Source organism: Montipora foliosa, chromosome 11 (assembly GCF_036669935.1).
Source record: "Montipora foliosa isolate CH-2021 chromosome 11, ASM3666993v2, whole genome shotgun sequence".
NCBI lineage: Eukaryota > Metazoa > Cnidaria > Anthozoa > Scleractinia > Acroporidae > Montipora > Montipora foliosa.
The window spans coordinates 15810403-15827902 of record NC_090879.1 but is presented as its reverse complement, the minus strand read 5'-3'; the positions used below and the strand labels follow the sequence as shown (position 1 = coordinate 15827902).

Genomic DNA, 17500 nt, shown 5'->3' with positions numbered 1-17500 from the left:
ACAAGTGCAATTTGTTGTTTTTGAAAGAATAATTTACAAAATTAGTGCTTATTTATTCCAAATTGAAAAAATTCATCTAAAAATCTCACCTTTATTTCACAAATTTCAACTATGTGCATTTATTAAAAACTGGATCATTGGATAATGCAATTTGAAAGTCTTGATTGGCTAAGCCATCATGGGTTATGAGCCATTATACCATGATCTACAAACACAGCAAGCATATGTGTGATTTTTTATTGTAGTCTAGTTTTCTATATTTGGGGGTGTTTTTAATAAAACAATTATTCTACACGCGCTTGTTGGATATGAGATGATTATAGCCAACTCGGCGCTACGCGCCTCATTGGCTATCTATCATCTCATATCCAACGCACGCTCATGGAATAATTGTTAAGTAGCTGCTAAAGTGCTTGAATTATCGCCATAAGCTTCCAACACCATGTAGACTGAATGTGCATATCATATAATTAGGTATTTATTTCACAAGATGTAGGAAAAAGTAGAAACAATGCGGGTTGAAAATGCGACAAAATAAAAGTTACAAAGAATAATTTAGTTACGCAAAGCAAGAAGAAACTATAAAAGACTATAGAATTAACTACCAGGAAACGATCACATTTACATCGTTACTACTATAATTACAAAACTTGACAAAGGACAACTGCTTGAAGCGAAAAGACTTAAACTGAACTCTGACTGCTTCGAAGCTAACTGCGCGTAGTGCGACTTCAAGTTCAAAAATAAATTATGCAAAAATGAGAAAATTAAGGGTGTAAATGACAGTAAAAGTGAAATAACAAATACTGCAAAAAAACTTTGACAAATAGAAACAAGAGACGCTAACGAACAGGCTACAAAAAATGCTACTTAAGGCAGTAAGGAGAAACAGACTTAACACTGACTGAACAATTATAATAAAGAAAAGATGCTTAGATCTTACAATGCACAAATTTTACTTTTCTGCATGCTGTTTGGGATTAACCTAGCACCAGTGGCTCGGTTGAGCACAGGGCTGCCATGCTGCAGGTCACAAGTTTGACTCTGGCCAGACCAACACTCAGGGTCTTAAAATAACTGAGGAGAAAGTACTTTGTAATTACCCCTGCAAATGGTTAGACTTTCAAGTCTTCTCCAATAAGGACTATAAACCGTAGGCCCCGTCTCACAAACTTTCCTGATGTGCTGTGGTCTGTCCTCCTTTCACGTGTATGCATGGGTGAGATCAAATAAGGACTGATCCCGACTGCCAGAGGCACCTTTACAAGCTGACGTCCAATCTCAGCCTAAACAAAGAATAATTGTAAACCGCCATTTTACTTTGTGTTATGTGCAGTGTATAAATCCGAAACCATAATTATTTGACACACTTCAAGACTTTTGCATGATTTTGCTGAAGAAATTTTGGTGCTGCATCAGTAGGGAGTGAATCATGAAAAGATTGGTTTTATAATTTACTCTGATGAAGGGCTAACATTTGAAACATAAGCTCAAACTGGTTTGATAAGCTTGATTTCTGCCAGTCTCTGGAGTCCAGTCTTTGTTCCAACAGTTTTCACAGGAGGAGCACAAGCTCCTTTTCCGAAGCAGTGGCTGGTAATCAAGCTTACTTGTTTGATGAAACTATTTATTTTTTGCAATTTTGCTAGTCAGTTTTTTCCATGAATCAAATTTGCTTTTATTCACAGGATCCAGAGATCCCAATAATGTTTTCCATGCAGCGTACAGCCCTGTTGGTCGTTCTCTTTTATTCTGGTCTGTTGCCATTTGTTCCTCTAAGGGAGTCCTTCTTGGAAATTACATCTCCACTTATATTGATCAGGTGAATTACCAGATTACTTCCTTTTATACAGTAGCTTTTTTCCACACCAGCTAGTCAGTTATTTTGCTTTGTGAACCACATGACACTGCAGAGAAGTGGAAGCTTTGTTCACAGCTTTTGAGGCCAAAAAAAGGCTCAATAAAATTACTTAAAATAATTCTCAATGCCACCCACTATAAGGTTGAAGTTCAAGTCTCTTTATTTCCAAATACTACAATACTACAAATTAATACAAAGAACAGGGATTACATAAAAATGTGGGGGTGTAATTAACGAAACTCGACAGGGACAAAGACAGTTTACACACCGAATCTGATACTTAACAAAAGATATCATTTATTGAAATTAATCTTAGCTAGTGAACTTACATGAAACCGCTTTAGTTTAGAGTAGATATTAAAAATTTAAGGTAGCAAGGGAAGGGAATCAACACAGACCAACAACTTGGCAATGCTTTACTAGATTAACACAGTTCCTGGTCTTTCTTTTCTTTTTGTGACAGGAGATTTGAAGTGTCTCATACAATGAAATTCATTTGTTATGTGGTTGACTGGTATGTAAATTAATATTATTATAAATTATCTTGGTAAGTTAAAATGTTTGAGCAAAGTTGCAGATTCTGCATGTTCAGGAATGAATTTATTTAACAATGAGATGCACGCCAACCGATTTTAATAAGCATCACAGACAATATTATTATTATTATTATTGTTATTATTATTATTATTATTAACCTTACAAAGTGTTTCTCAACCCTGCTCCTCAAGTGACGATAAACAGTTATATTTTACCCCAACATAAAAATAATGCTAACTTTGACACCTTCCGTATTGTGAATAGGTACCGGTAGCAGTAATAAGTCTTGCTAAAGTGGTTTTCAAATGAGTGTTGTAAAACCAAAACCCAAAGTAATTACTTTGGCCAATCAAAAAGGAAGGAGACAATCCGTTAAACCAATCAAAACTCGAAGTAATTACACATAGCTGACACAAAGCACGGGAAAATGTGCACGCGCGAGCCACGATTGGTTTTGGTTTCACTTCTGAATGGTTGAAAAAATGGCGCAAGAACCTTTAGCCAATCACTGAGTGAAGTAATCATAAACCAAAGCAATTCGCTAATTACTTGCAACACTCAATTGAAAGCCACTCTAGTCGTTGTTGCAAAGTACAGCGACAACGCAGCTCAACAAGGTCAAACCAAAAGCATACTATGGCACCTCTGGCAACCGCTATACGGTCCATGTATGACCTTGGAGCACAGCTTTCAGCCACCTGGAATTAGCAGTATGCTGGTTTTTGCTGAGGGAGAAAAACCTGAGAACCCAGAGAAAAACCACTGAGGCAGAGTAGACAACCGACACAAACTCAACTCACTTATGGCGTCGGGTCTGAGAATTGAACCTGGGCCATATTGGTGGGAGGTGAGTGCTCTGGCCACAACTTACTTTGACATAACAGGACACTTTGTGTTGGATCTCAAAACTGGGCATGCTTGTAATTACATGCAAGTCAATGCATTGCAGCTTGTATAACATTTTTCTTTTATTTTAGGCTTATGATCAGCCCTATTCTCTTCAAGCATTTAGACAAGAGAGGAATACAGGTAATACATGTAAGGTCTACCATAATAATACATTTTACTTCATTATGTTTAGTTACTGGTAAATGAAAAAAAAAAGGGTTCACTGCATGTTGACAGACTTAAAGGATGATGCATTGAAGTAAATATTAGGGAGCTTAAGCAACGACAACGGCGACGGCAACGAGAACGTCACAAATTTGCATATTTAGTGGGTAAAAACAATAGCTTTGCACGCCCTGCACGTGCGTTTTTCACTTTTGTCCATTTCGTTGCCGTCGTCAGCAAAACAACAACATGAAATAGCCAAGTTTTTGGTTTTATGAAGAACGTCAGCACTTAAGGATAAATTTTCATTTTCTCGCCTAAAATGAAGTGCCATTCCGACTGGTCTCATCCTTGAGGAATTACCACAGCCTTGTCATATTAAAAACGTTGAAATAGTCACAAAGCGATTAAAATAACGCAAATTTATATTTTGAGATGACGTTCTCGTTGCCGTCGCCGTCGCCGTTGCTTAAGCTCCCTATTTGGACAGGATGAGATCTACTGTTAGTGTGCTCTTGATGCTTAAAGATTTACTGAAAATTGAGACATTAGTCATTTTCTCATTTGCAGACCTATTTGTGGGTACTTAATGATGACAGTGAGTTTGACTTTGCATTTAACAAGCTCAAAGTGGCTGGTGTGATGACAGACTATCCTTCAAGATTAAAGAATTACCTTAACAGTGGAAATGGCTCTCAACCTGTCAATTCCTCGAGTAGCAATGAAGCAAGTGAACTGATCAAAAAACAGTAAAAAAAGAAGCAAGTGTGACGAGAACCAACAAGGAGAACTTAAGTTGGCATTATTCGTGAAGATTTACTGTCAGGAGCATTATCTCATAATTTGACGTATAAAATTTAACATAATTATGAGACTTTACATAAATTTAATGCATAGACAACATTTTAACAATCAATTGGTGCAAGGGTACTCATAGTGTTGCGAGCTTTTGATCAAAGGTGTCTTTTCTTTAATTTTTATTATGGCTGATTTAAAGGGTTTCAACATGACTAAAAATTATTCTTGTCAAAGTATAATGGATGTTGAGAGGCCTTGCCAACCGTGACCAATGAAAACAATGCTTTCTGAAATTTGTTCGAGAGGAGCAAGGGACAGAAACCAAACGGACACAAACTTTCTTACATTGTTGAATGAAAAAGGAAAGGAAAAGAATTTATTTAAGTGTCTGGTCGTGCTAGCGATGGAGCACTAATTGGGGACACTGTAAACTGAAATTAACAATGAACCCAAATCAAGTCAAACAAAGTGTTTTTGTGGCTTCAACAAATCCATTCATCTTCTCAAGAACAAAAGCTAAGTTGAAAGAAAACTTCAAATGAGTTAAGTGTGTTATTGTACTTTGTGTTGTTGAACAACCTGTTCAAAATTTCCTAATTTTTTAAACATAATTTTCATTCATGCTCCCCCCCCCCCCACCCCCCAATAGCAGAGTTTCTTTTTTGGCAGAGGCTATTTGTATGGGGGCCGTGCACCAACCTATATGTGCTATCCATATGAGAGTCTTCTTAAAATGATTATTACATGTTCTAAATAACACTAACCTTAAACGACATAACCATGCAGGTATTGAAAGCTAACCGATTTACAATGGGTGCTTAGACTTAAAAACTGTTTATCAGCACTATTTGAAATGGGTGCTTAGACTTAAATGCGAGAAACACAAGCCAGGTCACATGGGCCGTGACATTGAACAAAGGAGGTTGTTTGATAGCTGAACTGTATGTAAAAGAATTGAAGATGAGGTAGGACTTCCCGAGTGTTATTAAAAGCCCACCTTCAACCAACAGGTTTGATGAATTTAAGCTTTGGCTAGATTTTCATATATGAAAATTGCTCCAGGGGCACGCAATACCATTTTTCTTTCCTGTGTCAGAACCCAATCTCAAATTATCTTTTTTACCTCAACCCATTATTGCTTAACCCATAGACCTCTGGGAGTGACACTTAAGGATGGTGCCTACTAATTAATTAAAGATATTTTTTCCCTGGTGTGTGATTATGCAGGAAATGTAGATCTTAACAAGTGTTATTGAAATCCAAAAAGAAAATTGGGGGTAAACATGCATTTTTCAAAGGTAATTGATGAATAATATTTGTAAAAAAGCTTTAAAATACAAAGCAATGTACTGTATGGCGTTCTTTCTCAAATTGAAGCTTAATTATCTATCAAAACTGCATGGTTACGCCCAATTTTCTTTTTGGATACCAAGAGCACTTACTAAGATGTACTTTCTCCGGATAGTTTTAAACCGCGCAAAAATGTCCCTGTATTAGTAAGCATCACCGATAGGAAATCCGAGTATCTCGAGATGCGTAGAACGTATGTGCAATAACAATAGTAGGCACCGTCCTTAAACCTGTCGTAATCATACTAAGGACTAAGAAGACTCCCGTACGAATACCATTTTTGTTCCTTTTTCCCCATGTCTTCTGATATCTTAGGGCCGATTTACATGATACGATTTTGTCGCATGAGGCAAGCTCACGACAGGCCTATGACATGACTTTACGATTGTCGCAGCGTTTTAAAACATGTTTTAAAATGCTACGACATTTTTGCAGACGTACACAACAATCGTAAAACATGTTGTGGGCCTGTCGTAAGCCGTTGTCGCATGCGACAAAATCGCATCGTGTAAATCGGCCCTGAAAGGGAGACATAATGAATTTTTTTTTGTGTACCTAGAGGTTGTTAACCCATAGATTCACACGCACCCTCTATTGACAAGTAAAATCTTAAGTCTGGCTCTCAGGAGGGAAAAGGTAAAATATTTAGATTCCTATGCAATGACTCTGTACAAATTTTTGGCAGATACCAAGATATCATTTTGACATCAAGATAAAATAACATAAGCCGTGCAAACATTTCAATAAAATTTCATATGTACCAAGCTTTTGATTTTTTCTCAGATATTTAAACAAAATGTAGTTGGGAGACTTTTTTCCTTCTGTAAATTTGTAATTAATTATTTTGAAAAACCATTCACATGCATGTTTTCTCACACAAACACACGCACACATTACAGCTGAATGTTGTTAATAATAATTATTATTAAATAGTCGTATTGGTCATTGCATGTATTAAATAAAAATTCTTTGTCATGGCGCAATTATTCTCAATTTTGAACTATTATTTATTCATTACCCTCTCAAATACTGTCCCACAAGGGTGAGAATGGTTCAGTATTGGCAGCTTCTTTCTCCTCCTTCAAATTCCCTACCTCGACCAAACTAAAGCAAACTACAAGTCATTTAATCAATTTTCTCTTTATCATCTGGCTTTTCATTTGACGATGTGCATCTGGTATCAGATTCTCCAGATGCAACTTTCTTGAGTGGCTCCCCGTCTGTTACCTGGCAACTGCCTTCCTTCCTCTCTCCCTCCTTATCATGTATTCTCTTTCTTGGTGAAGCACAACCATACAAAGCTTGTTTACTGATCTCCATGGCATCTAACAATTCAGCCACGAACTCAGCTAGCTCGACAGTGAGTTCTTGCCATAGTTCTTTATCAAATTCAAAACAAGATTCTTTATTCTCTCCTCTCAACCTTTCTAACAAGATTCCTCTGGGTTTGTTTCGAATGAACAAATAGGTTTGCAGCTGAATATAATCATATTCGGGGCACATGAATCGATTCTTTCTATTCTTTACTTCAATGATGCTGTCTTCCGTCTCAGCATCTACTTTACCGCATACGCTCCATTTAACACCTTCGTGTTCCATTTCTCTGTAGAAAAGCTCTTGTAGAATGGGTTGTTCTATCTCAATGCCTTTCGCTTTCCCAAAGTCGTTAACAGCCTTGCTTTCCAGTCTTGTTCCACGATCCTTTGTAATTTTAGATTCCACTGCTTCAACAACTTCTTTCTTTTCGACTTTAGCCTTGTCACAAATCTCTTTGACAACCGAAGCCACCGGTTTAATTTCGTTTTCGACCAGTGTTTCTACCTGCACAGCGATTTCGTCTACGACTCGGGCAGTGACCAAAACTCGTTCTTCTTTGCTGCTTTGAAATAGCCTAACTTTCAAAAATGACAAAATCTGCCGGTAGAGACTTCTCAAGGAGAAGTCACAAATGACTTTTCTCAGCACGGAAGCGAAATCAACCAAGTCGACTCCCTCTTTTAGTGCAGGAAACTGGATTGTCAACTCCTCGCATTCGGTCAGGATACAAACAAGGTCACTTTTGAATTGCAGTGCATGGGCAAAACAAAACGATTGCTGATGCGATCGCAGCCAAACTTTACGAAATGTTTCTTCTTGAGACAAATACCTATGTCTTCCAACTGCACTTGCTAATTCACTGGCAAAAATCACAATATTTCGGCTCGGATGAGTCGTAAGCCTACTCGCCATGTTGTTGTCATCCGTTAGCAATCGAATTCCCGCTTTTATTGCGCGAAAGCGCTCCCTACCAAGCGGGGAGGGGTAACAAATTCTTGTAAAGTTAATTTTTCGTTTTCTTTCCCTAAAGGAAAGCTAAATCGAAACTTTTTCTCAATAAAAAGTAAAATGTATTGATGGACTTTATTTTTTCCCTTTCTATCTCTTACCCTACTGCTACTTGCATTTACCGTGGTTTCTTGAAACCTACCCTACCCCCGCGAGGGAATTTTGTACAAGATTAAAAATTTTACTTCCGCCCAGGCAAGTTTGGGCATGTTTGCTACAAATTGTACACGTTGCAGAAATACAATAATCAGTTTACAGGATTATACAGTCGAGGAAGGTTTTTGCACGTTTCTACACCCCATATCAGTAAGATATTGTTGCCATCAAGATCTTGACCATATTCGCTGAATCCTACGTCACGCTTGAACACGCAACAAAAAATGTCCTGTCGGTGAAAGGACTTTGTGCCTGCTATCCGGTTTAAATACGTAGTACTAGTTGGGTGAGGGCAAAAAGACGGTAAACAAAACATGTAGAAATAAAAGAAATTCAAATTTTCACAAAATCAGCAGTTATTCCATCGGGATCCTGTGAGCTGTAACTTTTGGACCATGGGCGGCGGAGAAGTGTAGACTTCAGGATCTGTCTGTCACAATAAATGATTTTTCTGCACTGTATCACCACGAACTGAAGTCTTTAAACCCACCGGAAGTTTTCATCTTCTTCTTAGTTGTAAGCGGTTCGAGTTCAGCGGCATCAGCATTCCTGACAAATATTAAAAACATAATATGTAGCTAGGTAGCTGATTGTTTTTTGACTCGTGGCCCGGGTACCTGGCGGGGTATTATTATTTAAACACGCGGGAGTAAATCGATGGTTGCTTCGTTGTTTTGGCCGGGAGTGGAAATCCCAAACATGCGCGAAGAATTTGGGCACTGCGTTGGGAGATAAGCGCGGTGGTAAGTTCCAAGAATATTACAAGGATTCCAAACAAATCTCTTGATTGCATCATGGGTAATCAGAGCAACATGGCTGGAAATTCAAAGCAAAATATACTGTACATGATTCTACTTTGTAGACTTTCGCCTTCATGAACCAAACAAATAAGTTCATGTTCACAACTGAGATGAACTAGACTTGGTATCCGTTCTTTGGAATTCCTAAATATTGCTTTTTTAGTCTCCATACATTCTCCGTAATTTTGTGCCTTTGGAATTACAGGAAATTTATGGCAGAAACTCTTTTTAATAAAATAATTTCTACTATAGCCATTCTCCCCAAATTTATTTTGCTGCACCCTTGAGCGCATATCTTCTGTTCTGCAAAAAAAAAACCTAAAATGGCATATCATGAATACTTTTCATCGTTTTGAACTTCCTCACAAACCTTTGAATTTCTCTCCATCTTGCACTGATTACCCAAGATGCACTCAAGAGCGTGATCTCGTCTATTCAACGCTTTCTCGATGGTTTCTTTGATTCTACAATTCTACAAATTTGATTGACAGGTTATCTCCTCTTGGCCAATCCGAATTTCCCGTCCGCTTGTGGAAGGGCTATTTAAAATACCCCAGAATTTTCAAAATTGCTAGTCCCCATACCTGTCCATATGTAAAATTTGGTTTTATCAACGGAGTTGATAATGTAAAATTGGCCACCGTACAGAGATTCTAAAAGCTGACGTTTCGAGCGTTAGCCCTTCGTCAGAGCGAATCGACGAAGGGCTAACGCTCGAAACGTCAGCTTTTAGAATCTCTGTACGGTGGCCAATTTACATTATCAACTCCGTTGATAAAACCAAATTTTTGTATACTACTTCCCCACCGACGCAGCACCACAGTTTCTTTAGAAACTACCCCTTTCATTCCTCTGTCCACTTCTACATATTCCAGTGCTCGGCAAAGTCCCTTTTTTCACTTATGGCTGTTTCATACACCACAAGCCTTTTTAGAGACATCATCGCCAAGCCACTCAGTCTGCTGGAGTCGCGGCCCACTCGCACCACAACCATCGTACTCGCGAGTGTTTAAAAAATTCTGCGATAAAATAACCCGCCAGCTACGCAGGCTAATATTTGACTCGTGGAATACAAACTGACGGCTAACATTTCTAAACACCCATAAATACACACTTTAACATAGGGACTTTTGCTCGACGGATAATATAGAAAATTGCGTGTCCTACAAACTTAAAAAGCAAAGGAAAAATTTAGTAACATAGACCAAAGACCGTAAAATCTAACGCTAAAGTCTCTATAAATTTATTTACGAGGAGAGTTGATCCTATCCATCACGGTTACATCGTTTTCCACTTAAATACCTTGAAGCTGGTTTTTGTGGAATGTATTTTCCCACTCCTGACCGATAAACCTTTGGTGCTACAACTGGTGCAGCCGAAGCTTTCTTCTTCCTAGCAGCTTCCTCCTGTGTATAAAACGAAAGAGAGTCAGTTCTCTAAATAGGTCATTTCAAACTGGAAACAGAGGTGCATGTAAGTTCAAGGAAATTTACTCAAAGGAAGAAAGCGGCTAAAGAGGATGCCAGTTCTCCAGTACTTTTTGTGCAACGAAGAACGTATTAGTAAACTCAAGATGAATAGAAGGACAATTTTTTTTTATTGCTCTTGCTTTTGCACAAGTCTGCATCAATCTCTTCGCCAGAGTCCGCTTTTCTTTTGGTCAGCACCAAGAACACGGACTCTGGCCACCTCCAATTGATGCGACCTCGTAGTGAAGGTCCGTTTTTGTAACCGTTGAAAACCACTGTTGTTTCAATTTTCTGAGCGTGCGTAGACGAGCCGGAAGTCCGTGATTTGCGGACTTCCTGTTTTGAAAGTGGCCACAGTACGTGTTTCTTGGTGCTGACCGAAAGAAAAGCGGACTCTAAGGACGAGATCGAGGTCTGCATCTTCTATTCCACACTTCCTTTGCTCGTGAGTCTGTGAATGGCTTAAGATGAACGAAGATGAACGTCCTCGCATAAAGACGCAGACCATTTAATTTTTGAAGTGGGGTGGTGTTGGTGGTGAGTGGAAGTTACCAATCACCAAAAACAAAATTCATGCAAGTCCGAGTTGTACATCTCACAATGATATAAAAAATAATTTAAGAGAGCTATGAGAAAACTTGAGAAAATACTGAACAAACCTGTTGCTTTTGTTCTTCTTCCTTTTTCTCTCTTTCCTCTTTGAGCTGAAATCATCGGACCTTTAGTCAGTCTCTATCAACGTCAAAAGATGTCTGCCGTAAAGCAATTGAGACAAAGTTCTGAAGCAACTATACAATAATGTACTCACGACCGCATCCACTTCCTCAAACGGATTCACAAACACGATGGCTTTGATCAGCTTTATAACTTCCTGATTATAGACGGAGAAGGAAAAATGATAAGTATAACGTGAAGAAGACGTTCACGATTAATGCTAAATACAGGAACTAGGATCTCTAATTCCGTGGTGTTTTGAGATTGCAGGTGTACCTTCGGTCGATCTTTTTCGTCTACTTCGACTCGTTCCATAGAATTTAACGTTTCGTGTCCACCAACAAGCCTTTTGAAAAAAGACAGAGACAAGGATAGAGTACATGGTGTTGTACTGAAACATATAAAGAAGCAGGCACCAAGCATCGGGGGGGGGGGGGGGACTGAGGGGGGAGGGGGGAAGAGGGAGAGGTAGGGGGCGATTTTACAGGGTAAGGAAATGCCCTTCACCATTCAGTTGCGATCAGAGAAAGTGATCATAAGCGAGGAGGAATCTTACCTGCCAAATACCGAATGCTTTTCATCTAAATGACGACAAGAACGGTACGTAATGAAGCTGCAAGGAAACGGAAGACCACAATGAATGACACAACTAGTAACTGAAGTCAAGACGAGGGTGACTGATTGACTCAACCGCGGGGAAAGCTCAAACAAAAGCGACAGATGCTAAAAAGCAAACTGGGGAGAAATTTAAGATTAAAACTCAGAGATATCGGGAAGTTGTGGAGCGCCGTTTTGCCTGACTATGTCATCATTATCAAGCCAATTAAATTACTAAATCGATGAGATGTAGGTTCAGGTAAAATAAAATCAATCTATTGTCAAGTAAAGAGTTTGGCACGGATGAAATTTGATTGACAAAGTCACATATTGACGTCCAGTGCACACAAAAGTTAAATAAGTATGTCTAAAAACTGTTTACGAAAAAAAAAAGGTTTCAAAATGCGTTTTCTTTCTAAGGCATTTAAAATGTTTTTCACCAGGTGCAAATTTAGCACAAATCAGAAACACAAATCAACTTTCCTGCATCTAACACAGAAGCAAGTCTCGGCTTTAGTTCCATGTGATTATGCTAAACATAGCTTAGTTACATCGTTGGGTTGGATGGGACGTACACTGTAGTAAAACATTAATATTATTTACTTACAACTGCGATTTATTTGTGTTTGGTCCTGAGTTTGCCATACTTAGAATTCCCCTGCCTAAAACAGAAACCAACTGATCGTAACGTTATAATAGAACCGGCTGGAAGTAAAATACAGCTAGAACAACCAAAACGCTTGTTTAATCTATGATCGAAATCCATATTCGTTGCTACTGCATGTATCCAAACAAAATTGTTAGTTACGATATGTATGGCCTACGTGTGGTAGCACCCGAAAAGGGCCTGTGTTTTAGGCATGAGGATTAACTGCTAACGACGCAGAACCCTATAATGAAGACGTCTTTTAGTAACTGTTTTGGAGTTATCTAGTACCGAGACAAAAAACACAAGAAGAAGAAGAAGGCTAGATGGTGCTACCAGCAGACTCATGTCTGCAGTGTAGTTTTGCAGTGTAATGCAGTTTAATACGCGTCCATAGACAGAAAAAGGCTCCAACGTCACCTTGATGAATAAGATTTGGCTTGAACTCATCCCTAAATGGCTCGCCCCAAGCTGATTCGCCTCCTATAAAAGGAGAGTACCAACATAAGCCCCATGTCATGAATTTCTAACAGTATTGGAACAATGCTATGTTTATGGGAATTCATCATACATATCATACATCTTTATTTACCCTCGGATTTTAGAGTAGCTTGGTGTAGCTAATATCTCCGAGCATTTACCCTCCCAACCATGATACAACACAGAAGACAGACCACAACACCGGGAAATACCAGCCCTACTCTTTGCGACAAGAGTGCGGGTTCTTTTACGTCCCGCAGGATTGTGAACATTGAAGGGTTGTGAGACGGTACCTCCGGCTTATCGTCCTTATCCGAGAAGACTAGAGAGTCTAACCATTTGCAGATGTAATTACAAAGGCAGCACTTTCTCCTCAGTTATTTAAAGACCCTGAGTGTTGGTCCGGCCGGAGTTGAACTCACGACCTCCCGCGTGACAGCCCGGTGCTCAACCAACTGAGCCACCGGTGCACCGGTGAATTCAACACAGATGCAATAGTCACTGAAAGCTCTCCAACAATCTGCATTGCATCCTACCTCTCCCTGTTCCTGTGGGATCCCCACCTTGAATCTAATGGGAAAAAAAGGATACTGACAGTTGTACATCATGCAATCCTAAGCAACATCACATGCTTATTTTAAAGAAATAGAACCCAAGACATTTACCATGAAATTTCTGATGGATCTGTGAAAAACTAAGAGAAACAAAATGACCATTAGACAATGAATCTATTGGTTGTGAGAAAAAGACACAATTTGTTGGGCAGACGATGTAGGGAAAATAGTACTCAGTTCAAATAAACAAAACAGGATATTAGGGAGAGGGGTTGGGCGGCTGTGATGATAGCACTCGCCTCCCACCAATGTGGCCTGGGCTCGATTCCCGGAACCGGCGTCATATATGGGTTTTCCGAAGGGAGGGGGGGATGTGTTAGCACTACGATCTTCCTTATCCTAAGTGACACCCTCTATACCTAGGGGGTTGCATCTATTAAGTAGAATGTCCCAATTCAACTGCCGAAATCAACCCAAACCCTTTACCAATGCTCACCTTAAGGATCTCGGTAAAGGAAAATGAGCTGTCCGCGGAAAAACGAAATTGTCGCGCCGCTATTTTTTGTATAAGGTCAAACTATATATCATATTAAAGCTAATAGATTGAATTATTTGAATAAAGTTTTAGTTTTTTGGCATTTAACATAGCCTTTTAGTTTTGAGGCCTCACACTCAGAACAACCGAATCTGCTGCAGAAGCTCCTGCCCCTTCACTTTATTGCGAAAATAACCGCACTTTGTTGTATCTTAGTCACAGATGAATGCGCTCCAATACCGTGTGAGGAATTTTTGATATGTAAAGAATTGAAGGAAATATTACGCACCAAAGTCGAAACTTTAATCTCACACTTAATTTGGGCAGAAAAAAATGCCACAAAATCAGTCTCCGAAGACAAACGAAAAATCCCTCACACGGTATTTGGGGTAGTACAATCAGCCATTAGAATTGAAAATTTGTAAACGATATCTTAAAACCCGTCGGGACAGGAGGTCCGAGAAGTTGTAATTTTGGAGTCCAAATAAACCCCTAGAAAATCGAGCTTGAGATTTCGCGTGCAGTTCACGGTCTGCTGAACAACTCCGCCCATCAATGTTTGGGCACGCGCTAAGGTAGCAGATCGCGCGTGAAGTCTGTCAATTGACACCCTATCCTTTCACGCGTGACTGACATCATACGTCAATCATTTTTTGCGCGCAGATTATGGCGGGAAACAAAGAAAAGCGATTTTAGCGGTTTTCAAATTAATTTTTCCGAATTTTTTTTTCGGAAAAATATACTTCACAGCCCACCGATTCAAGATTTGTAAAAACAAAAATTTGAGCGGGACGCCCAAATTTACCTTTACCGAGGCCGTAAGCCTATAAATTAGGCTTGAAACGGAGTTAAGGCTTAAGGTTGCCCATAGCTAAGGCTTTGGGTTTTTCCCTGCAGCCTGCCCCGTTTTCAGTTAGCAGTTATTCCAGGCAGCCACCACCTTCTGTACTATTGTGTTAGTTAACTTTTTAGCATCAATATCGTAACGATCTTCAGATGGGCTTAAAAACAGGCTCTCTAACCTAGCCTGAATTTCAGCCACCCCCCACTCTGCCCCGAGTGACTTGGCCAGGGGAAGAGGCGGCTGAAACTTACCCCTGGTCTGACAAATCGGTTGACAATGCACAAAGCAAGGTGGACTTCAATTTAGGAACATTAAAGACTAATCCAGCCAATAGTTGAGCTGGATTTTAATGTGGCATCCTGAAAACGTCGCCATGTTGTCGCCTTCTCAGAGTCATACAATTACAAGAAAATTTTGAAATTATCAGCGAAGGAAAGTGGCAAAAAACTTACTTGTGTTATCATAGTACCCTGCGGCACAGAGCTTTATAAAATTCTCACATGTTTTAGTGACCTAAAGCGAGAAAATATTATTCTTATTCAACTCAGCCAAGCATCATTCGGGCCACTGATACCCACTTATACATCAGGGTGGAGAGAGACAGAGGAGAAAGTTATGACTAAGGAAACAATACAGTGACTGAGCTAGAACTCACACCAGTGACCCTGGGGTCGAGAGTCCAGCACCCTAACCACAACACTACTGTGCCTCAATGTGTCATGCTGGTTGCAGCCCTGCAATAGACTAACATCCCATCCAGAAGGGAGTAGCAATGTTCTCAGTCATTATTTTTATGCCACTTGAAACCTTAATAAGCTCTGACTATGTGAGCCTAAGCAGCTTATGACTGCTTCCTCTTGTCTCTTTTTTTCCAGGATTTAAGGATCATTCAAAATTTACCTTTAGTCTACATTATACCATTAACTTTCAACTGCGATGCACTTTCATCATCTATGACGCTAGAAACAAATATTGGAATATTTCTAACTATTGCATAGACACTGGAAAGAGAAACAACTTCTGAGTAAACTCACCATTTCGCAATGAAGCTCCAAGTTTAAATCCCCGTGACTGGTTTGCAATCGAACATAGCCTAAGCAAAAATGATTTGTGCATGATCACAACGACTGCAAGAATAAATGCTTCTTAATTACTAACCGAGTTTGAAGTCCACACTGTAAGTTACGGACCAAGCTTTTTCAGTTGATTTATGGCCCAGGCACGAAGTGCAAGGGCAATAAATCAACAGGAAAAACGAAGATTCGTAACAAGGTTAGCAAGATATTTATTATATCTCTGATGTAATCAGGCGAGTGGGAAAGGAAACTAGTTGAAGTCCAGCAGAAGTTTCACCTGCCACAAAGATTGCTGCATCAAAATCTAAAAAACGAATAACTCTTAGCTTCTTGGCTTTTTCAAATAGTTGCTCGTAAGATTGAAATGGCTTCAAAAGTTTATGTAACATAAACGACGGAGAAAACTTGCTAGAGTATGCTTCATCACAATTTCAAATTTATTGGGCCTTTCAGCAGGACCTACTGAATACGACCTGCTAATTCAGTCAATCACAGGGCGCTTACTATCTGAGAGATATAATTAACAATTAGACCCGTAGTCCGCAAGGGGCAAAGCCGAATGGGCTATTGACCTGTGGCCCTTGAGGATGAAGGGTCTAATTGTTTTAGAATCACCCAACTAGTCGGACAGAAAAGGCAATAATAAAGTTAGCCAGTGCAAGTTGAAGAAATATTTATTTGGGAATAAAACGAAAGAAAGCGTCACGCTTTCCGCAACTCGAGGACTATTACTAATAGTCCTCTAGTAGTGTAGCCAATCAAAATGCAGCATTTGCATTAGTCCACATGTTGGGTGATACTAATAAATAGATGTTATTGAACTCGCGTGAGTTCCGCAGGGCTCGGTTCGCTCCCTAAACTTGCAAAACAGGAACTCGAGCAATATTTTTCCAGTACAGACCAAACAAGCTAGTTCAACGAGGTTTTTAAATTATATAATTTGGCTCATTTGCGAAGGGTTTCCTATTCCTTGAGTCTCCTTCTTCTGTTTCTCTTTTGGTACTGTACTTGCCTCTTCACCTGCTTCTGTTAACACTGAGTTTTGGAAAGTAAAATTTGTACTGGAATTCTGACATGACTAAATAATCCCAGAAAATGGAAACAGAAAATGGGAACAGTTTCGCAACCAGTCCATCTTAGCAGTACGTATAGAGTACCGAAGTGATGACGTCACAAAAATATATATTTTTGAAATTATGGGATATGATGTCATGTTCTTATAGAGGATCCTAAATGATACCCTCATACCCAAAATTAGCTCTGAATTGCAATCCCCGATGGAGATATAAGGGATCAAAAGTTTGATAGCATCCCATACAAACCCTTCAAAATTTGTTCTGGTTCCTACAGTTTGGAACCAGCTCAAAATTAGAGAGATTTATATGGGGCAGTATCAAACTTTCATCCTTTATATTTTGGCTGGGAATTACAATTAAGAGGTGATTTTTGGCAAGGACCCTTTTCTAAGGACGCTCTATTTGAAAATGGCGCCAAATCCCATAATTTCACAAATTTATTTTTTGTGACGTCACACTTCGGTACTCTATTGCAAAATTCGGACCGCTCAGAGAAGCAATAAGAATCGTCCTTTTCATCTCGGACCAGTTTGCCTACAGTACATGTTTGCAATAAATATTATCACTGATAACCAACTACCGGTACACTTAAGTGTTGTAATTTGAATAATTAATGGTTGCAAAAAAAT

The 17500-nt window shown here is 39.3% G+C and overlaps 4 protein-coding genes across 4 annotated transcripts in view; 2 read left to right on the top strand and 2 right to left on the bottom strand.

The window, feature by feature from the left end:
* The window catches only part of LOC137976062 (lysophospholipase D GDPD1-like), an 11045-nt gene extending 5796 nt beyond the window's left edge, over positions 1-5249 (top strand). Inside the window, exons 8-11 of the mRNA XM_068823326.1 lie at positions 1689-1822; positions 2325-2375; positions 3376-3427; positions 4022-5249. Of these exons, the coding sequence (XP_068679427.1) occupies positions 1689-1822; positions 2325-2375; positions 3376-3427; positions 4022-4204 (420 nt within the window). The 3' untranslated portion in view covers positions 4205-5249. The remainder of the gene's footprint in view (positions 1-1688; positions 1823-2324; positions 2376-3375; positions 3428-4021) is intronic.
* Positions 5250-6709: 1460 nt separating this feature from the next.
* LOC137976061 (uncharacterized) lies at positions 6710-7966 on the bottom strand. The gene has a single exon (XM_068823325.1). It carries the CDS (start codon positions 7826-7828, stop codon positions 6725-6727), a length of 1104 nt encoding a protein of 367 aa, XP_068679426.1. The 5' UTR covers positions 7829-7966; the 3' UTR covers positions 6710-6724.
* Positions 7967-7981: 15 nt separating this feature from the next.
* Positions 7982-17500, bottom strand: part of LOC137976060 (RING-type E3 ubiquitin-protein ligase PPIL2-like) — a 20643-nt gene continuing 11124 nt past the window's right edge. Inside the window, exons 14-25 of the mRNA XM_068823324.1 lie at positions 15754-15812; positions 15172-15232; positions 13452-13480; positions 13323-13356; positions 12727-12789; positions 12268-12322; positions 11620-11676; positions 11340-11409; positions 11158-11220; positions 11009-11053; positions 10183-10286; positions 7982-8629 (exon numbers count right to left, since the gene is read on the bottom strand). Of these exons, the coding sequence (XP_068679425.1) occupies positions 8542-8629; positions 10183-10286; positions 11009-11053; positions 11158-11220; positions 11340-11409; positions 11620-11676; positions 12268-12322; positions 12727-12789; positions 13323-13356; positions 13452-13480; positions 15172-15232; positions 15754-15812 (728 nt within the window). The 3' untranslated portion in view covers positions 7982-8541. The remainder of the gene's footprint in view (positions 8630-10182; positions 10287-11008; positions 11054-11157; positions 11221-11339; positions 11410-11619; positions 11677-12267; positions 12323-12726; positions 12790-13322; positions 13357-13451; positions 13481-15171; positions 15233-15753; positions 15813-17500) is intronic.
* Positions 16975-17500, top strand: part of LOC137976063 (uncharacterized) — a 14582-nt gene continuing 14056 nt past the window's right edge. The window contains exon 1 of the mRNA XM_068823329.1: positions 16975-16978. The gene's annotated coding sequence lies outside the window, so the exon portion shown is untranslated. The remainder of the gene's footprint in view (positions 16979-17500) is intronic.

What these genes read in the sequence shown, in the direction of transcription:
- LOC137976061 (XM_068823325.1), bottom strand. Translation starts at nt 7,828, where the DNA reads ATGGCGAGTAGGCTTACGACTCATCCGAGCCGAAATATTGTGATTTTT.